This window comes from Mus caroli, chromosome 3, assembly GCF_900094665.2.
Source record: "Mus caroli chromosome 3, CAROLI_EIJ_v1.1, whole genome shotgun sequence".
NCBI classification, from domain to species: Eukaryota; Metazoa; Chordata; class Mammalia; order Rodentia; family Muridae; genus Mus; species Mus caroli.
Window position 1 is genome coordinate 28,985,461 of NC_034572.1, and position 18,713 is coordinate 29,004,173.

Below are 18,713 nucleotides of genomic sequence, written 5' to 3' on the forward strand. Positions count from 1 at the left end.
TCTCTACATTTTAGATTAATTACTGTGTGTTGGAAAAGAACCTAATTATATATTAGTGTGTTAAACTGAGGACATTGTGTTTTCTTACAGGGAATGGTTCCATTTGTATTTGTTGGCACTAAAGAAAGCATTGGGAATGTGCAAGTTCTTCTAGAGTATCACATCGCTTACTTAAAGGTATGGATGCAGCTCGCTTTGTCGTCATGTGTCATCCCTGCTGCACGCTCTGTGTGAACGTTGTATACTTAACACATACAAGGGCAATGTAGCCCACATGTTGAGTATTCTTGTTTATTGTGGTACTGTTGTTGGGTAATTAAATGTTTTTAATTAAGTTTTACCCCGTTATTTGTTAAGGCCTTAAGAATAAAATGTTCACTTCCGCAGGAGAAGGAGAGGTCTTTAGGTTCCATTCTTCACGTTTGACGAGCTCAGCAGTTACAGTAGCTGCTTTCATAGGGCCAGTTTGTTTCTGCTTCCAAGTTTTAGCCATCTGCACACAAGGTGAAATTGGGCCTCTTTGATAACCCTGGTATTATTTGAGTCAGCTACCTTGCCCCTAATACACTGTGTTCCATCAATTTTGAGGGAGGGGTGAGTTGCTAGAGATGCAAACCAGAGCCAAGTGCATGGTAAACCAAACCGGCATCAGCTTCTGGGCTTTATCCACCCTCAGCCCCCGTTTGTTAATTTCAGTTTAAACACAGTACACAAGGATTACAGAAAACGAGTGGCTGCCAGTAAGCGTCATGGTTTCTTTGTTCTTTTTCTCTTCATTGTTTTTTGTTGTTGTTCATAGTAATAATCCTAAACTGCTCTCTACTTCTAGTATATTTTCCTTCTACTCTCTGATCTCATTGTTGTACATGTATTTTGAAAGCACAATTGATAATGCCATTTAATTTACATTTTATCCATCCTGACCTTGTAAGCAAATGCTTTTTTATCTTCTGTAGTCTTCCTCCCAGCCATTAGCTCTGTTTAGATTGGTTACCTTCACATGTTGCAGGACTTCAGTTTCTAAATGATCAGGATGGCTTGTCCATCTCAGTAGTGAATGAAGATGTTGTTAATCTTACATAAAGTAGCTTGCTAATAGTACCGTTAATAGAATATTTAACTCCTTGTTTAAAGAGACAGTATCTGGCCAGTCAGCTGGCTGGCTCCTTGCATAAAGTCTTTTGCAGACAAGCTTGCTTACACACACACACACACACACACATCTCACATTGTAGGACAGAATCAACTACTTTAAGTTATAGTTAGATCTCCACAGGCACATGTTGGCATATACAGACTTATACACGCATGTACACACACGCATACAAAATTGAAAAAGAACAGTATTTGGTAATATTAGATAACAATAAAAGATAAGTTATTGTAATAGAACAGCTCCTTGAAAGACAATTGTCTATACTGTTTGCTTATAGCAAAAGCTTTCAGTGTCTTGAGTTGACCAGCAAATGACCTTGTGAATACGATTCTGCTTTATGAGAAGATGATTTCAAAGATCATAGTTTGTTTCCTTTCGTGTAGATTGTACAGTTCCGCGCGCGCGCGCGCGCACACACACACACACACACACACACACACACACACACACAGTAAAAGGATTTTTGTTTTGATCCTAGGAAGTGGAACAACTAAGAATGGAGCGCCTACAGATTGATGAGCAGCTGCGGCAGATTGGTATGGGTTTCAGACCTTCTTCCACCAGAGGGCCTGAAAGAGAGAAAGGATATGCCACTGATGAAAGTACCGTCTCTTCTGTACAAGGTTCTAGGTCTTATAGTGGAAGAGGCAGAGGTCGTCGGGGCCCTAATTACACCTCCGGTTATGGTAAAAAGAACATTGATTTATTTCTGTATAGTGTGTGTGGGAGTGGTTCTAGTTTAGATGCTGCATACATTTTGGCTGAAAGGTAGTTCTAAGGTGTATGTCCCATCGATGTGACATACTAGTGACAGTGAAAGGTGTATAGTTTGCAAATAGTTACCTAATGCATAATTTTTAATTATGGTTACAGTAGGTTATAAGTATGTATAAAGAGTAAATGGGAATATGGCTTATGATCCAACTAATGTGGTTTCGTACATTTTCTGTAGACTCCCAGTTAGTGTGCTACTGCTATCTATAAGATGAGCACAAATGAAAAGTAATAGACTGATCACTAGATCAGTGTTGCATATAATAAACCTTCAGCAGCTTTGCTGATGTTGCTGGGTTTGAGTGTTTTAGTACCTTGTATGTAATTGTTTAGTAACATTTCTTCAAGATGAAGGCTTAAGTTAACCTTCTGTCATGAACATTTTATAAGCTATATTTTCATTTGGAAGCTGGGGCCTAGGGTAGGAACAGATCAGTGGATCCTATGGTAGTTAACAATTCTCTAATCATAAATTCTCATTTATTCTTGTTTAGCTTTGGAGTTGTTCCATCTTTCTTCATTTGGACTTGGATATTAGCTGTGACCTGATCTCCTGCCCATCCCTCTTCATTTGCTTTTTCTGTTCTTTTCTTCTCTTCTCCCTGTGTTCATCTTGTTTAGAGAAAATACTCATGAACCTAGGCCAAAGTAGGAAGCATTTACAGAAAGTAGAGGTGAATTCAGGTGTGCACAGTGCAGGTTCAGATCCACACTTTTCATTTAACAAAGGAATCTACTGATGTAGTGCACCTGTGCTTTTTACATTCACTGTGCAGGTGGAAGGCTGAAGTATCCCTTCCCTCTAGTGCTGCAACTTTATGTTCAAGTATTTCATTTTCTTGGTGTATTTCTGTTTTCATAAACACTGTATTAAAGTTTGCAAATAAAATTCTAATATAGTGTTGAGTGTGTAAAAGATGAAGAATTGTAAGCTAGTGGTGTATGTCCAAAAGTGTATTTAATACTAGTAGTTAATGCTGGGCGGTGGTGGCGCACACCTTTAATCCCAGCACTCGGGAGGCAGATGCAGGCGGATTTCAGAGTTCGAGGCCAGCCTGGTCTACAAAGTGAGTTCCAGGACAACCAGGGCTACACAGAAACCCTTTCTCGAACCTCCCCTCCCCCCCCCCCCCAAAAAATTATAAATTGACAATCAGATATGGCTTTTGTATAGCAGGAGTGAAAAGCCATTAAACAGATTGATTAGTGTCTGATGCCTCTGCTTATTGATGAGGGAGGCACTCTGGTAAGGTGGCTGAGGTATAGATAATAAATAGATGGAGAAATGGCAAAGGTTCTGAAATCTGGTTCAGAAAATGCTCCGCAGATGGCAGGCTTAGGTTTGTGGAACAAGAAACATTGTAGTTTTGAAGTAACTTGAGAGAAAGGACCATTTGAATTTAATTACAGCTGTTTTTGAGCACTTTTCAAAAGGACTGGGCAGTATTAACATTTTTTAAGAAATGGATACTAGTACAACATTTCTAATGTTGTGCTAAATTTAGTTCAATCTTAGAAGTTTATCAGATCTTGGTTATAATAAAGCATTTTTAATGTACATTTTTATCAAATGACCATTTAAAATGGTCAGAAGCAGGTGGTGGCGCACACCTTTAATCCCAGCACTCGGGTGGCAGAGGCAGGTGGATTTCTGAGTTCGAGGCCAGCCTGGTCTACAGAGTGAGTTCCAGGACAGCCAGGGCTACACAGAGAAACCCTGTCTCAAAAAACAAAAAACAAACAAAAAAAAGAGTGATAGAAGTTGTAGAGAAAAGCCTGATTATGGAATTTAGATGAAAGCAAGCTGTGATTGTGAGTGTCATGGCTCATTTTTAAAGGCTTTTCTGTGATTTCTTTCCTTATATCCTGCTTGTACGATAAGATTGAGATGTTGAAGTGGCTATATTGTTTTCAGTGCTGTAATCACTAATGTATAGCAACCTAGAGGCATGACCAGCACAGCCTTATTACTGTAAAACTGACCATTGTCGCACTGGGCTAACCTCGCACCCATCACTTAGACTGCAGGTGTTGTGTTGGGTTTTTTTGTTTGTTTGTTTGGAAGTTCGATAGAACCTGCTTGCTTGACATTTCCAGGCTTATGACTGCCTGCCTCTGGTCTAAATTGCCAGTGATGTAACAGTCTTCATTCTGCCATCTTTATGGCATGGGTCTTATAGACCCATGAGCCCGTTGGAGCCCACCCAAGTATTTTAGGGCAATCTTCTCATCTCATGGTGTAGCCTTACACTTGACTTTTTGTGATCATGAAATATGAATATTAGCCAGTCCATCAACAATGTTGTGTGTGTGAGATATTAGTCTCATAAAATACTGAATTTAGCCAGGCGTGGTGGCGCACGTCTTTAATCCCAGCACTTGGGAGGCAGAGACAGGCGGATTTCTGAGTTCGAGGCCAGCCTGGTCTACAGAGTGAGTTCCAGGACAGCCAGGGCTACACAGAGAAACCCTGTCTCAAAAAAACAAACAAACAAACAAAAAAACCCCACTGAATTTAGGTTAAGTTTAAAGAGTAATTTCCTTGCTTTTATCCTTGGGTAAGATAAAATAGTTTATTAAGACTGATTTACCTTTACATTTTAGCCCAAATTTGTTTCACTATTTCTTAGATAATCGTCTACTTCAACAGTGACAGTATTAAGTGTTTTTGTCATTCGAACAAATCATTGTTAAATGTGTACTTTATTCTCTTCTATGAGATCTCATTCCAACAAACAGTTGAATGAAAAACTGGATTTTTTTCCCCCTAAACTGTCTTTTGTGTTCCATCTTCTGCTCTGTCATTTGTATTGGTAGAGTCCACTTTTCCTGCACCTTATTACTTCTGTGTCAGGGTTTACTACTACTGTCAAATGCTCGTGTAGTTTAAATACATTGATTTCATGAAATCATATGTGGAAGTCTAGCCAATTAAACTTCAAAATAATGTATCATAAAAAGGAATTTTCTGCACACTCAGACATTTGGGACCTTTTCACTGTAGATCTATAGAGGAAAATGTTGAGAAAAGTAACCACATGGCAATAAGAAGGGGAGGGATTCTGTTTTCAGTTAAATTGGTGTGAATTTGGAAGTCAGTTTCTGCAGGAGATAATTATGTAAATTTCATTTCAGTAGTCGGTGTCTTCTGTTCTATTAGGTAGTAGCTATTTTCTCAGAAACAACATCATTATGCTGATCTGAGGCAATAGGAAAACATTTAACTGACAAGTACATTCCTAACTTCTTAAGATTATCAGTTACAAGAAGTGTTCTGATTGGAGAGAAATTAAAATGTGTGAGAAAAAAAATACTCAAGTCAGAAATAATGGAAATAACTATTGATTAAAACTTAGTTTTTTTCTAAATGTTAATTTTTAGGTATTGGCTAACATACTGATAATTTAAGCTAGCAATTTTAAAATTGGCAGAAACCTTTTTATTAACTGCATTTTCATGTATACATTTTCTCTTACTGCTTAGCTGAATCTGATAATTACACTTAAAATAAATTTAAAGTTTACTTTTAATTTTGCTCTCTTTGGAGCAGTTACTATACTTCTTTATGTAAATGATGCTTAGCAGATCCTGTTTTAAAAACTTTTTAGCATTTCTGTTTATGTGCTTCTAATTGGCTTATATATTGTCTTTCCCCAAAGGTACAAATTCTGAGCTGTCTAACCCCTCCGAAACAGAATCTGAGCGTAAAGATGAGCTGAGTGATTGGTCATTGGCAGGAGAAGATGATCGAGAGACTCGACATCAGCGAGACAGCAGGAGACGCCCAGGAGGAAGAGGCAGAAGTGTTTCTGGGGGACGAGGTCGCGGTGGACCACGTGGTGGCAAATCCTCCATCAGTTCTGGTAGTCTTTTACATACTACATCAGCATTCATGCTTTGTAAACAATATAATCCGGCAAAGGTTATTCCTTCTTTCAGGGCCATATATATTTGGAAGTTTGTGATTCTGCTTACTGTCTTAGAGTAAATAGTAGACTGTATAGCAATTCATCTGGTAAATGTTGTGAAGAGTAATTCCCAGTGAAGGTCTCCTTAAGAAGTCAGGCTTTGAGAGTCATGTTTATCCTTTCCCCTTTTGAGATCTTTGACAATTAGCTAATACTTTACTTGTTTTCCCAAAAAGTTTTGCTACACTTTGAAGAAAGAAACATGTGGACTCAGTTCTTAAGAAAAATTTATTGAGTAATTGAACCATATAGAGTCATATAGAGGAACTAGAGAGTTGACTCAGCAATTAAGAACTGTTACTGCTGTTGTAGAGAATTAAGCTCCTAGCACCCACCATGTTGCTACTCACAACACTGTAACTCCAGCTCTGGAGGATCTGGTGCCCTCTTGTGGATCTGTGGGTGTGTGTGGGCACACCATATGTTCATAGATACCGTGTAGAGATGACTAAAGACTTCGTATGCTCAAGCATATGTTGGCTGCGATCACTTGATTATTTTTTTATCATGGAATAGTAATTGTTGACAGAGTTCTCTTTCTGAGTAGACTAGACAGAAGGAGAGGCTTTCCAGGAATACATAGCCTAGATTAGTTTAATACATTGTGTGTTAGCATTATTCATTGTCCTTTTAGAAGGTCATATTTAATAGTTATAATGATTAAATGTCTCATTTAAAATTCTATCTTAAATCTTAGCATAGTCTGTGCATGTTAAAAATACATGTAAATGTACAGAAACTGGAACAAATAGGCATAAAATGAAGGGAAGACTTTGGCTCTAATTGGATTACAATTTTCATTGGGCCCTAGGAAATTTTAACTTAGTTTTTTCAGAAAAGTAATTTTTGTATTAAAATGCACTCTATACTGTAATATTAAACAATTATTTTGTGGAATTGCAAAGTAAATGTATTTTACCTAGTGTTTATGATTAATAGGTAAACTCAGTATTTTTTGCTAAGACACTAGCTTGCTAACTTATCAAGGAAAACTTAGGAGTAATCGTGATTAGGTGAATTTCTTCTGTAATTTGAATGTTGGAAGCAGTAGATGCATATAGGTAAGATGGGCACTTTTCTTTTTATTTGTATCTTGACACTGTTCTTTTCTAACTTCACCCCATGGTTTGTTTTTCAAGTTGGATTACAAGTTAGGTGTTTCAGTGTTGTCCTTTCTATAGCCAGTTACACTTTGAGCCGGATTTAGATGCCTGTATAGACTTGGTTTGGTTGTTTCAGTTCATACTTAGGTCTTGGGTGCAGATGGTTTATTTTCTTTTATTTGGAATAATCTAATAGCACAAAATATCAGCAATGTAAGGAACAATGGTTCTCTTAGAATCATGACATTCTTTCTCTTGGTTTTTATTTTTCTACTCTAAGTAGGATTAACTTATGAGTGCCATAATTAGTAGGTAGTGTAATTTCTGATATAGTCATCCTTCACTATCCATGGGGGATTGAGCTCAAGAATACTCGTGGTTTTGTTTTTTTTTAATTCTTTATGAAAAATATATTAGTGATCTTTGCACATACTTGTATATCATTCTATATTATCTCTAGATTATCAATATCTAATACTGTGAAAATGCCATGTAAATAGTTTACATTTATTTGAGGCACAGCAATAGGGAAAAAATAGAACCATACATGTTTAATATACATCCCTTCCCTTGTAATTTTGATCTCAAGATGTAGAGAGACTTACTATTTTTGTAAACAATTCAAAGGAAACATTAGGAAACTTATAAAGTAAGCATAATTTTTGTTTTACAAATTTTCATTCTCATTAAAGTTTTATTTAATCATTACTACTTTCCAGATAAATTAGTGTTAAGGGTTTTTTTTTATTTAAATTTCAGACCTATATTTTATTGGGGGGTATTAGTGCATGTAGTTCATTCAGTAGATGGAGCGTTCTTAACTGATGTCCTCTTAAATGAATATTTCTTGCCTCTGACATGAATATAGTGCTCAAAGATCCAGACAGCAATCCATACAGCTTACTTGATAATACAGAATCAGATCAGACTGCAGACACTGACGCCAGCGAATCTCACCACAGTACTAACCGTCGTAGGCGGTCTCGTAGACGGAGGACTGATGAAGATGCTGTTCTGATGGATGGAATGACTGAATCTGATACAGCCTCAGTTAATGAAAATGGGCTAGGTATGTAAGCATTTAGGGAAGAGTTGAGAGTGTGTGTGATTGCATTGTGTTGATAATGGATGAAGCCTTTCTTTTTTTCTATAGAATTCACAAATGTTTTTTTTTTTTTTTCCCCTCTTTTTCTTTTTAGTGTTTACTTTAAATGAGGGATATGGCTGCTATCTTGGGCACTCATTTTCATATTTGTCAGACTATCTGAACTGGGAGGATTCCTTAAAGTGCCCTTTCATACCATTAAATCAACCTAAATACTCAGTTGATCTGTCTACAAACAAAACTTAACTGTTTTAGTCCCTCCCTCTTTAATAATTATAGTACATATTTATGGGGGCTGCAAAAACCTAGCATTTATTAATAAGGGGCTGAAATGTCATTAGCTTTGAGACCCAGGGTAATGTTGGAGAGATATCTTATATTTCTGAATGATGGTGGTGGTTTCAATTACATGGCAGTTTGCCCTCTTAATTTCCAGAGGGCAGTGCTTTATGCTGCAAAAAATGTGTATAATTCTTTGTCAGTATTGTATATGCTTTATCTTTGATGTTTAATTAAAAGTTTCTCTTTCCCTTCATTAAATAAGGAAAGAAATTTTTTGTTTGTTTTTTGTTTATTTTTTGTCAGAATAGTTGATGGTAAACTTTGCAATTACAGATGATAGTGAAAAAAAACCCCAGCGACGCAATCGTAGCCGCAGGCGTCGTTTCAGGGGTCAGGCAGAAGATAGACAGCCAGGTAACTTGAGTGGGCCTGTTGGTGTCAGGTCACAAGCATGAAAAAAATGTCATGTGTCTGCATTCTAAATATAGTTATATGTTCACATGTGTGTATACATTCAGAATTTGCATTGCATAATTTATTCAACTAATAATGCTGCTCAAGAAAATGCATTCTTCCTTCCCAGTGTAAATGTTTAGTATCTAGTCTTAAGTGAACTAATGTTGTGTCTTAATTTCTTACATGGGCAGAATTTCAGTACCTTTACTTTTTATTCAGCTGGCAGATTCTTCAGCTTTCAGATGGGAACTGCCATTGCAGGGACTATGGTGTGAATTGTGTTGAGGTTGATTGGCAAAACTAGGCAATTTTTTACATGGTGCCTGCTTACTATAGATTGAGCTCTTCATTTGGTGGGAATTACAATACTCAAAATTTTAAAATAAAATGTAGAAGTGTCTTTTTCTTTAAAAGAGGATGCATGTTAATGTTTTTGTGTTACTGTAGTGTGGTGCTTTTTCTTTGACACATACTAACCATTCAAATAGTACTTACTTAGTTTCATTCAGTATTTTATGTTGTCACAAGTTTTGGTAACTGGAAAGAAACTTGTTTGCTATGTCTATTACTTTGAACACAATTCATTTCCTATGTACAGAGAATCACTGTATATTCACCATGAAGAAATTGTGTATAGTAGAAATAAACCCCTTTCAAACCAACTAATTTTTGCATTCTTTCCAAAACATACTCTTTCATGTGTGTTCTCTACCCCCCTCCCCCCTCTCCAAATAATGGACATTGTAAATGTTGCACTGCAGAGGTTGTAGAGACCTGGGAATTAGTAAAGGGTATTCAGTATGAAGAGTTTGTGTTTAAAACTGTACACTATCAAAGCTAGTGTCCAGGAAATTTGTTTTCCCTTTATATTCCTTTTCCTTCTTAATGTTAGGGATGTATTTTAGTTGAAGAGGTCATAAATTTCAGCTTTGAAAGTAGCACAGCAGTGAAGATTTTTTGACCCTACTTTTTTGCAAGATAGAAAATTCAGGCTATTAGTATGGGCTCGCTAACTTGGAATGACTTTCACTATAACTTAAGCCAGTGATCATAGTTAAATGTACAGACACAAAAATATCCTAGCAGAATTTCTTCCAAAAGAGTTAGATGATTTTGAATGGAATTAACTAAAATGAATAATTTGGAGTTTTGGTAATTTTAACAGTGATGTGCTGTTGCATACTATATCTGATTTGTTTTTACTGTTCTTAGGAACCATTGTGTTTTCTCTTTTCAAATTCTTTTATTTCAACCCCTTCTTCAGAGTTTCTTGTTTCCCAGCAGCAGTCCAGGGAAACAGCTGATAGTTGTTTTTCATTTGGCTCAAATTTCTAGTTCTTATGTCTATGTAAATAACCATTGAGTGGTCTTTCTTCTACTTAGACAGTATGACACTCTGGTGGTCTCAACTGATTCTTAAGCCCAGGGTCCCGATTACACCATAAAATTGCTTAGATTTTTTTTTCTTGAAATTTAAACTTCTATTGAATTTTAAGGGGTTGTATTGCATAAGAACTATAAAACAAGTTTCTTAACTGGCTCTCTTTTATTTGGGGGCAAGGAACAGAACTAAGTGCCACTTGCTAAACTTTGGACTACTAATAACTACACAGTGTTTTTTTCTGTATAGGGATAGATGAGCGAGAGCCTAAGAACTGTTTGCACACATTTAAATTGAGCACTATGCCTGTTTGTGCAGCAGCATCCTGAAGTAGATGCCGTTCTCAGGTGTCAACTGAGGTCTGCACCATGAAAACCATATTCATTGGCATGTTATTCCCACCTATGGTTACAGTCATTCTCAGGACAGTGCTGTCACCCTGTAGAGTAGACTAATACCCCAGCATAGTGCTAAACATGTTTGTACATTTTTTGGCAGTGATTTTAAAGTGAGAAGCTATTTAAAGGCTTCATAATGAACATTTCCTTATAACTTTGAAGGAAAGCAGCTTTAGATTTCAAATATCTATAGTTTTCTAATAAAGTTTTGATTCAAGATGCTTAATAAATTTTTAAAGTTCATTAAGTAATGAGTTAGTAGGAAATTCTCCAGTTTTTATGTTAGGTCATGCATTATTAAGATGAATGAATTGTAAAATACAATTCAGCCCTTTACTGTATTTATTTTGTTAGTTGGTCTAGTGGACCAATTCTACACAAACATAGTGCAGTGGCTTAAAATAATGTAAAATTGACTTGTTTTTTATTTTTAATTTAGGGCTTTCTTAAATCTAGTTTGCGATAGGAAATAATACAAAGTTAGGATTTTGAGTTTCAAGACCTGAGGCCAGTGTTGTACTAATACAACAGAGGCCATTTATTAGAATGATAGATAGATAGGGTCATTGCTTTATTTGATTAATCTCATGCCTCAGACCTAGCAAGATAGCAGAGTTGATGGGACAGCATCTCTGTTACCAGTGTTCCTTTCCCACCCTGTGTCCACTACATGCTGAGGATTATGGTTTATTGTCTTAATTTGCCTGTACTTCCTTCAAGTCAGAACATCAACTCGTTTAAATACTACTGTCTAGCATGAAATGTTAGGAAGGAAACAGAGAATAACACACTTGAACACCTTGATTGTGCTGTTTTTTCCTGGGGCAGAGAGATAACCAAAACACAAAGCTTTCAAACTTTTACTCCCCTCACTGTGATCTGAATCACCATTGCCCCATCCCCCATTGCTGCAGATAGCCTCTGCACTTAGAGCACTGCACTCGAAGTGCGGTTCTTGGTGGTGGGCTGCTACACCACATTCGTCCCACAACCTTAGATAAACCAGGAGATAGCTGGATTCCTGGGAAAAAGGACGTTAGTCTAGATTTCTTCAGGTTCCAGCTGAGAAGGATTTTTCTATTGCCAGTACTAAAATCAGACACATTTTTTCAAGCTTTGCTTTTGTTCGGAGGTGGGTACCCAGCGTAAAATTTTGAAATTGGGTGACCCACCACTAGTTTACTTTAATAGTGAAATTATTCTTTATCCATAATAGAACTTAGAAATATTTTTCAACACCTGTAATTTTTTTCTCATCTTTAACAGTCACAGTTGCAGATTATATTTCTAGAGCTGAGTCTCAGAGCAGACAAAGAAACCTCCCAAGGGAAACTTTGGCTAAAAACAAGAAAGAAATGGTAAGGAGAATTTAACCTGTAGGGTTTTTGTTTCGTTTTTTATGATTTCCGTATTGTTTAGATTTATTTATTTTTTAATTGCTGTATGGTCAGTTGTTTCCCTTAAGAGATGATATTTAAAGAAGATCCTTGTTTCTATCCCAGGCCCCTGATAAATGAAGATATGCATGCTTGAGCCTAAGACATTGGCCAGATAGATAGCACTTTAGTATTTACTTGATTGATAATTAGAAGGCTGTGTGTACTTCTTGTCAGTAGTGGGAATAGACCTTTTAAGTTTCATTTGTATTCAATGTTTTCAGTGATTTATACGTGAGTTTCAAAAAGGTGAGTAAAATGGCTGATTGTTGTTCTGCTTGCTGTATTGACTCTTTTACACCATTTATATGGTGAACGTCCCAATGGTCATAATACTAGGTACAGGTTTCATTGGACAGTGCAGGTGCTTTCTGTGATGTGGGCACTCAGAGGCACTAGAATAATACATAGTTTTAAAACCCTGATACTGGAGTGCATTGGTATTTGTTTTAAGTATTAAATACTTTCTTTATGGCATATGAAAGTTATCCTATTTTTAAAAGCTAATGTTTATAGTTATTTTCCTCCTCAGCTACAGATTTCTTTATAAAGATGTTGAAAAAGTTGTCTCCCTTTGACAGGCAAAAGATGTGATTGAAGAGCATGGTCCTTCAGAAAAGGCAATAAATGGTCCAACTAGCGCTTCTGGCGATGAAATTCCTAAGCTACCGCGTACTCTGGGAGAAGAAAAGACTAAGACCTTAAAAGAAGACAGCACTCAAGAAGCAGCAGTCCTGAATGGTGTCTCATAACTGAAGGAAGTTCCTAGTTTACAGTTCTTTTACATTACAGTTACAATAGTGCTTGTACAAGCTTGCCAAAGATAGAATACGGATCGCCAGTCTTACATCGCACTTTCAGTTCCTCCATTTGGAATTCAGAAAGGGGAGGGATCCTGAAGAAATCATATGTTAAACATACTTTGACACCTACTGTGTTAAAAATATATCATCAGATGTGCCTTGAGAATAGTATATGTAACATTAAAAAAAGTTGCTGGCTATAGGAAATGTTATTTTGTTTTCAAAATATGGCAGAGATGGGGGGAGGTGGGTGGGGTGGGGTCCCTAACGTAATATTCTTTATGAAAGCATTAGCTGCTTTTGTTACATTTTTAATAATATGCAACCACTTCTTCACCCGAGGAAAAACTAGAATGAAGCAGTCTAAAATATTTTGCACTGAATTGTAATTTCTTCATTAGTTTAGTCTGGAAACTGGTCTGTTTAATGTGTTTTTTAAATGCTGTTTGTAGAGGCAATTCTGCAGACCACTGGAAATACATGTTAACTCATCTGCAGGGATACTGGGTGATATTGGCAGTGACTGTTCTACATTGAGGCTTTGTTTGGTTTATTTATTAAAGTGTACAGTATTTAAAAATCAAACATAGCTTTAGTTGAAACACTAAGCTGACTAGTCATGTCCATTCAGACATAGCCTGAACTACTGAAAAGATCAATTTCCAGAAGGTTTATTCTGTATAAACTACATGTTTAGTCTTCAGTAGAGTACCTTTCACATTTTCTTTCTACCCTTTTTTTTTCTTTTTTTTTTCCTTCCCCCCTTTTTTTGATTTTGGTTGTTTGATGTGCAATATGTTTTTGTATGCAGGTAGTAAAATAAACTTTGATCTTCCATTTGCTGATTTTTAACTTTCTACTTTTTATGCCAATTGTTTGAAAGTAGTAGGAGTACTTACAGGCCTAGAATAGATAGCATTCTTTGATTGCTTTTCAGAAGCAGTTATTTTGTTTCTCAGATTTAGTGTTAAAATCTAACCATTTAATCATTTGTAATGAACCCTCCAGAATCTTAACACTTAAGGTTTTGGCTAGTAAATGATGTAGGAAATGTATAATGTCTTTGCCATTAGAGAAACATCTTTGTATTAAATTCTAATCAAAGGCAATTTGTGGAAGATATGGGAGGCAGAAGATAAGCTTTTCACTTTTGCCTTTAGTTCTTTATTAAAAACTATTTTTAAATTATGGTAAGCAGTTTTTAATAGGCTGATAATGTGCTTTTTGAGTGATAAATGACTTTGAAGGTTTTCGTACCAGTGATTGAAAATCAGTAATTAAAAGTTTAAAGAGCTTTCATTCGGGAGACTTAATTTTATGAAGCATTTTCAGGTGGCAGTTTAATGATACACATATACTTCCATGGTTGTAAATTGCGTATTTATGGACTTAGGGCTCTGCTCCCACTGGACATGTACTTTGTGTCATTTGAAGGTTTTTTTTTATGTGCATAATTTGTTAATTATGTCCATAAAAATGTTGAACTTGTTTTATAAATGAAGGATAATTCACATATAGTTACAAACGGGCCATTAGATGTCACGTACATTCTAATTGATATTAACATGCACTGATAGGAGATTTAAAAAAAAAACAAACAAAAAAACCTGTAAAGTACAGATAGTAGAACTTTGAAGTGAGTTATGTATAGTGAAATTCTTGCACTCTGTATAGAACAGGTATACCAGATTAAATAACCATAACCTCACTTTCAAAGTATTGAAAACAATTTAAATAATTGGCTTTTTAATTACTTGGTTCTGTGTACATGAGTTACAAATTTAACCATGAGTTGTAACAAAGAGAAGTTTGTGTCTATTGGGACTTGAAGTGTTTTACCATTAAGCTACATCCTTAGCCCACAAAGAGTTTTAATTCCCAGGCTGGGAAATATGACACTAAGAAAGTATAGTTCTTTTTATTTTCATCCCTAATCAAAATTCTCCAAGATCTTTTTGTCATAAAGATTAAACTATCTTAAAAATCAAGTACAGCTGAAACACTTGAATAGGACATAGTAAGGAATCTTTTTTGTTTGTTTGTTTTTGTTTTTCGAGACAGGGTTTCTCTGTGTAGCCCTGGCTGTCCTGGAACTCACTCTGTAGACCAGGCTGGCCTCAAACTCAGAAATCCACCTGCCTCTGCCTCTCAAGTGCTGGGATCAAAGGCGTGCACAACCATGCCCGGCTATTTTTGGTTTTTTTGTTTTGTTTTGTTTGGGTAAGGATTCTTTCAAGAGCTGATATTTCATTACCTGAAAATAACCAACCAGTGACTTAACCCAAAGAGGCACTAAAGAATTGTAAGTTCTTGGGTTTTTGTTTTTCTTACAGATGGATTAGTCAGTTTTATTTAGGGTCAGTAAAAAGCCACCTCCCCAGGGCTAACATGTCGATTCAGGTTGGCCTCTGGTGTTTTGGATGCCAGCCTGGTTAAATTATCCTTGCACATACTACACAAAATGTGAAATCAGAAAAGTGTATTCTGAAAAGGGTGTGTGCAGCCCAAAGCACTGATGTAGGCAACATGGGATTCCATATAAACCTGAACTGACTGTGAAGTGGGAATGCAGATTATGGTAGGGTCAAAAATGATCTGGGTTTCCTGAAATTTCTTACGGGGAAGAAAGTCCAAGTAGAGATGCAAAAACAAATTTCTAATGTGGAATTCAGCAGCATGTCAGTCCATTGGGTTCTTAGTGATTTACTTTAGGTGCTGTGGAGTCAAAGCAAGGGAGCTTGCTGAAATGAGTTACTTTTAAAAAGTGCAGATGGCGATACTGGGCTTTTAAAGCAGAAGAACTCAAGCATATCAGGCACTGAGTGAGAGGTGAGAAGCACTAGATGGTTTATTTACTCTTCTGCATCCTTCCATCACCCTTAAGCCAAAACAGCTGCTACAGCTGCCTGCGACTTGACTAGGGCATTAGATAGCCTGAGGAAAGTCTGGAGAAGTTGGTACGTCCTCTGCAGACATTCCAATTTTCTTGTGGCTTAAAAATCCTAATTAGCATTCCTAAAGACTTGGTGTGTGTGTGTGTGCTAAGGAAAAGTAAATAGGAGACTGGCGATGTGTGAAGGCAAAGGCGACATCTTTAAAGGAGGGTTACAGTTTTTATTACTTGGAGCTGTGTAGAATTTGAAAAGGATAGGATGTTTATTTTAAAATCTCATCCAGTCCTAATGTGCTTCTTTTTTGGCTTGGAGTCCCCCACACCAGTTTCATTACCTGCTAACAGGTTTAATCAGGGTATTGCTCCTAACCTGTTTAATACTTGGCAAGAGTTTGCATTAATCTGTTGAAATCAATTCCAGTTTGATACAAGCAGTCCTTGAGCAAGTGGTGTTAACTTGTAAGTATGTACTTACTATTGGTTGAAACATGCCTGTTAAACTTAATTGTTATTTATTCTAAATTATTACACTTAGAATTCAACGATGGTCAACTACTGACAGTTTCTGTCAAATAAATTATACGTTTTAAGTAAAAGCACTAGGAATTCAGGAAGGAGTTGGTGTTAGCCATCAAAGCTGGATGATGGAGGTACATGTGAACTGTAATAAAATGCCATTTAAAATTACTCATTTTTGGTGATGTTAGGGGTTGAGGCCAGGGCCCTGGGCATGAAAGGCTTTGACATAGAGTTGTATCCTGCCTTATTTTCTTTGTAATTAAGCTTTTGAAATTTTGGGGAGAAGTACAGCTCATCTTAGCTTTAAACTCCCAGTAATCTTCCTGCCTCAGGTCTTCGTGCATCGAACTACCATGCCTACCTGGCTGCACCGGTTGACTTAGATGTTGACTGGGTTTGGCTTTGACTTTTTTTTTTTTTTTTAAGATTTATTTATTTATTTATTATATGTAAGTACACTGTAGCTGTCTTAAGACACCGGAAGAGGTCATCAGATCCCATTACAGATAGTTGTGAGCCACCATGTGGTTGCTGGAATTTGAACTTGGGACCTTCAGAAGAGCAGTCAGTGCTCTTAACTGCTGAGCCATCACTCTAGCTCTCTGGCTTTGACTTTTTAAAGATTCTGTCCCACCCTTCTGTGTACCTGAAAGTACAGGCAAACCTGACTATGGTTTCCATTGTCTAATTCTTCATTTTGAACATTTGAGATGTTATAGGTAAAAAGCACATAATGTTGTCAATTATTCTCTATAATCACAAGGTCTGTACTAGCTAACCTCCTGCTGTTCAGATGTTAATGTACGGAATCTAGAGTAACATTTTAACCTTAGGTACCCATAACCTTGTGAGTATGAAAGTATTCACAGTGGTGTGTTGGGTATGTTCATCCCTGATATTTCCTGTTAGGCTCCCTTCTTTCTCAGCCTGGCAGCCTTCCTACAAGTTTATCAGTTGGCTTTAGCCCCATTGCCACTATGTCACTTAGTGGATGATTTTTAACTATTTTGGTAGTTGTATCTTAATGACTTCTAAAATTGTTCTGTTTACTAATCTTGTAGTTCTAAACAAACAAAAACTAGTTACAAGCTAATTAGTATTTATTACCCCAAACTTACATTCCTTTGGACTTGTATGTAGGTTCTGAGGTAACTTCAGGTTGTCAGGCTTGGCAATCAGTACTTCACCGATTGAGCTATCTTGCCTTGATTTGGTACTTTTTAAGAAAAGTTATTTTAATTCCACCATCAAGAATACTACTATGGTGGCAGCACTTACCAATAGGTTCCAGATTACACCGTACCATAACTCAGCCTATCCTTGGGGTAGAGGAATTAAGAGAAGCACTAGCATCCCATCTCTAGGGCCAACAATCTGCTCTAAGCAGATAAAAGGCATTGCCTCAGCAACAGAAAGTAAGGGCATTGATGTCTTCTGCACTCAGGGTTACTTGCTCTAGTGTCTTAGCTACTTGAGCATATTAAATATCTTTAAAACCTAGCCTGTGATTTGCTTTATATGCTGTTGTTTATACGCTACTTGAACTTGAGTGAAGTTGTAAATTTCCCATAACTTCTATGAGTATGATGGCATTCGGTCTCTGAACTGGAAAACAATCTTTATAGTGATCATCACCAGAAGATGTGTTATAAATTCTCTTTTGTATCTGAGACTGCACTATGGTCTGGCCCCAAATCACTATCAGTTATTTGAAGTGAAACATTTTCTCATTTTATTTTTGTTTGCTATGTAAGATATGAGGTAGGGCATATTTAAAGGATGGCAGTTCACGGGTTTAGGGTTTTTCCTGGATTTATTTTTTTAAATACATTTTTGGATGAGTGTGGGACATTTGTGCCAGAGGACATTTTGGGAGATGTTCACTCCATCCTCTCTGTTAGTAACTTGAGTTTGCCAGGCTTGCGAGTTGTCTTTACCCACTGAGCTGTTCATTGGCTGTAGTTTCTTACCTTGTTGAGCAGCAGCTCATTGTATTTTCCCCTTGTACTTGTCAGTGGTTTAGAATCTACAGGTATAAAAGGTCTCAGATACAACCATGGGCCTTCTGGAATAGTTTACAAAATGGGGTAGTTTTGTGTTCCTGCTTCCTTAAGTATTCCTTGTCATTTGCAGAATGGTCAAAGGCTGGGGGATTTGCTAAAAATCAATAGTAGTCAAAGATAATTGTCTTTCAGCACTACTTGGTCTAGTTGGCATTACCAAAGAAGTAAAATTTCTAGAGAGTTAAGCTACGACTTCTATCCTAGTGATGTCAACTCCAAAATAAAGAATGATTGGCTGTGCTCCTTAGTAGGAAAGGCTTTCAATGATTTGACACACCCATCTTCTAACAGGCATACATAGCATTTGACATTCAAAGGTACTTTCACCTATAGTGCAGTCCTTTCTGCAGCTAATGAGTGACTCCTTGTGGGCATT

General features: G+C 36.7%; 1 protein-coding gene across 6 annotated transcripts in view; it reads left to right on the forward strand.

Moving 5' to 3' along the window:
- Positions 1-13,711, forward strand: part of Fxr1 (FMR1 autosomal homolog 1) — a 50,645-nt gene extending 36,934 nt beyond the window's left edge. Inside the window, exons 11-18 of one of the 6 annotated variants that reach the window (XM_021157373.2) lie at positions 91-177; positions 1,635-1,692; positions 1,780-1,842; positions 5,590-5,793; positions 7,870-8,070; positions 8,722-8,802; positions 11,890-11,981; positions 12,641-13,711. In XM_021157373.2, the coding sequence (XP_021013032.1) occupies positions 91-177; positions 1,635-1,692; positions 1,780-1,842; positions 5,590-5,793; positions 7,870-8,070; positions 8,722-8,802; positions 11,890-11,981; positions 12,641-12,811 (957 nt within the window). In that variant the 3' untranslated portion in view covers positions 12,812-13,711. Of the gene's footprint in view, positions 1-90; positions 178-1,634; positions 1,843-5,589; positions 5,794-7,869; positions 8,071-8,721; positions 8,803-11,889; positions 11,982-12,640 lie in introns of all 6 variants that reach the window. The other 5 variants (XM_021157371.2, XM_021157374.2, XM_021157372.2 and 2 more) reach the window with 5 other exon arrangements.
- Positions 13,712-18,713: the final 5,002 nt, after the last annotated feature.